This window comes from Polyodon spathula, unplaced genomic scaffold (assembly GCF_017654505.1).
Source record: "Polyodon spathula isolate WHYD16114869_AA unplaced genomic scaffold, ASM1765450v1 scaffolds_758, whole genome shotgun sequence".
In the NCBI taxonomy this organism is placed as follows: domain Eukaryota; kingdom Metazoa; phylum Chordata; class Actinopteri; order Acipenseriformes; family Polyodontidae; genus Polyodon; species Polyodon spathula.
In genome coordinates this window covers 1-2,024 of record NW_024472246.1, presented here as the reverse complement: position 1 = coordinate 2,024, position 2,024 = coordinate 1, and the positions used below count along the sequence as shown (strand labels likewise).

Sequence of the window (2,024 nt, the reverse complement as noted above, 5' to 3'; positions counted from 1 at the left end):
ATAAACTAAATATGCACGGTTATCTGAAAAAAATCACAAATGAAATGTTTACATTGTTAAAATTCTGAAATGTAATTAAAAAACAATGTATGCTTCCACTTTACTAGCTTATAAAGAAAAAGGTAGGCTCTTGTAGAAAAATTTCTAAAAGTTCCAAACTTCTATTCCAAGTTTTTTCTCACAGTTTTTTATACATAAAATAAAATGAACACAGGCCATCAAAAATGTAATTATTTCTAAAGCTGTAAAATATTTCCCTGCTTTTTCTTATTTCCAAATACTAGCAGTTGTACCTGATATACAAATTAACCAGTAAATTTGTGTGTTAGTGGCACTTTTTACCACAATGAAGTACCATATTTTAGCACTTCCTTGTCATTTGCAAGAAATAGAGTACAAAATAGCAAAGCAGATGAAAGCACACAATTACACACAAATAAAAAGGCAGGGAAAGGTAGAAAACTGACACATACATATAGCCTAACTCAACACGTCCCTTCTTTAAATCTTGTTAAGTTTCACACATAAGCCTTGCTTGTAGCTGTAGATCTTGCAGCAGAATATTTAGTAGAGTAGGGCCTGTTATCCTGAGGGGGACAGGAGCAGCAGAGCAGACCTCCTCCAAGGATCAGAAGACCAGCAGCACCCCATCCAATGTACAAAGAAGCACCAAGCTCCCTCCTTTGGGCATCAGTGAGTAAAGGGTTGTAGAAGTCCCTGATGATGGTGTTGGCAGACCAGCAGACAGGGATCATGGTGAGGACTCCAGCAATGATGAAGATGATGCCTGAGACAATGCAGACCTTGGCTTTGGTAGATTCATCCTCCACGCAGTTGGTGCACTTTCCTCCAACGATGGACAGCAGGAGAGCAAAAAGAGACACCAAAAGAGCAATCACAACCAAGGCTCGAGCTGCCTGGAGATCCTGAGGGAGAGCCAGCATGGAGTCGTAGACCTTGCATTGCATCTGCCCGGTGCTCTGCACCACACAGTTCATCCAGAGACCCTCCCAGATGGTTTGAGATGTCACAATGTTGCTTCCGATGAAAGCCGTCACCTTCCACATGGGCAGAGCACAGATGATAATAGTTCCAATCCATCCGATTATGGCTAGGGCAATGCCCAGAATCTGAATCCCAACAGATGCCATCGAGATGCTTTTCTGTTTTTTGTCTTCTTCAGTAACTCTGCTGCAGAGGCTCTGGTACAATACGTGTTTCCTCAGAAATGTTCAGGGTTGAGGTGAGAGCTGCTAGTTATATGCCTCTGTCTGGGGGAGGGGGAAGCTTTCTTATCTTACAGTCAGAAACTCGCTGTGGGCAAAGAAAACCAAACCCAACTGGTTTTCTTTTATGTTACATACAATGGGAGGATGGTAAGGGGAGACCTGATACACATTGTATGAATTTACATCAAAATGAGACACGGCAGCAGGAACACTAGAGACAGAAACAATCAATGCTGAAGGCTAAAATGGCAATTGAGGTCTTATTTTAAATATCATTGTGACAGAAGTATTTAATAAAATAGAACCCAAATAAAACACTTAATAGTATACATACTTCCAAATAGATTTCATTTTAATAAAAGCACTATTGTTTGTCCTGGCAGATATTTCCAGTATGTGAAAAAATTGCAAAATGTGATGCAATGCTTTGACAAACTTATTTGATAACCAATCACTGAAACCATGTGGTGTGTCTGCTGTGCAGACATGCTGTTCTACAAAAACGTCTCAATTCAAAGGGTCCAGAAAAGAGTCAGGATTACATCACTATCTTGCAACACTCATTAAAAGGTCCCCCAAAGCCTTAGAAATCCATGTTTTCTTTCTTTATTTTAACTCTTATCATTTCTATGGCAAGTCAGTGTTACAGGTGTAAACTAGAATGTATTGAACCACAATAAACAGTGTTGTTGTTTAAATGCCTCTTACTCATGATTGAGGAGTGGCAATGAGGCTTAAACAAAAGCCTTCGCATTACCACAACAAAATGGAGCCAATAAGTAAAAAGCCAGGGTG

The 2,024-nt window shown here is 39.8% G+C and overlaps 1 protein-coding gene across 1 annotated transcript; it reads right to left on the bottom strand.

Annotated features, from left to right (window-relative positions):
• Positions 1-6: 6 nt before the first annotated feature.
• On the bottom strand, positions 7-1,240 carry LOC121308594 (claudin-4-like). The gene has a single exon (XM_041241060.1). The coding sequence runs from the start codon at positions 1,149-1,151 to the stop codon at positions 519-521; it is 633 nt and encodes a 210-aa protein (XP_041096994.1). The 5' UTR covers positions 1,152-1,240; the 3' UTR covers positions 7-518.
• Positions 1,241-2,024: the final 784 nt, after the last annotated feature.

Bases quoted from the DNA above. Each gene is read 5' to 3' on its own strand.
- LOC121308594 (XM_041241060.1), bottom strand. From the start codon at position 1,151: ATGGCATCTGTTGGGATTCAGATTCTGGGCATTGCCCTAGCCATAATC.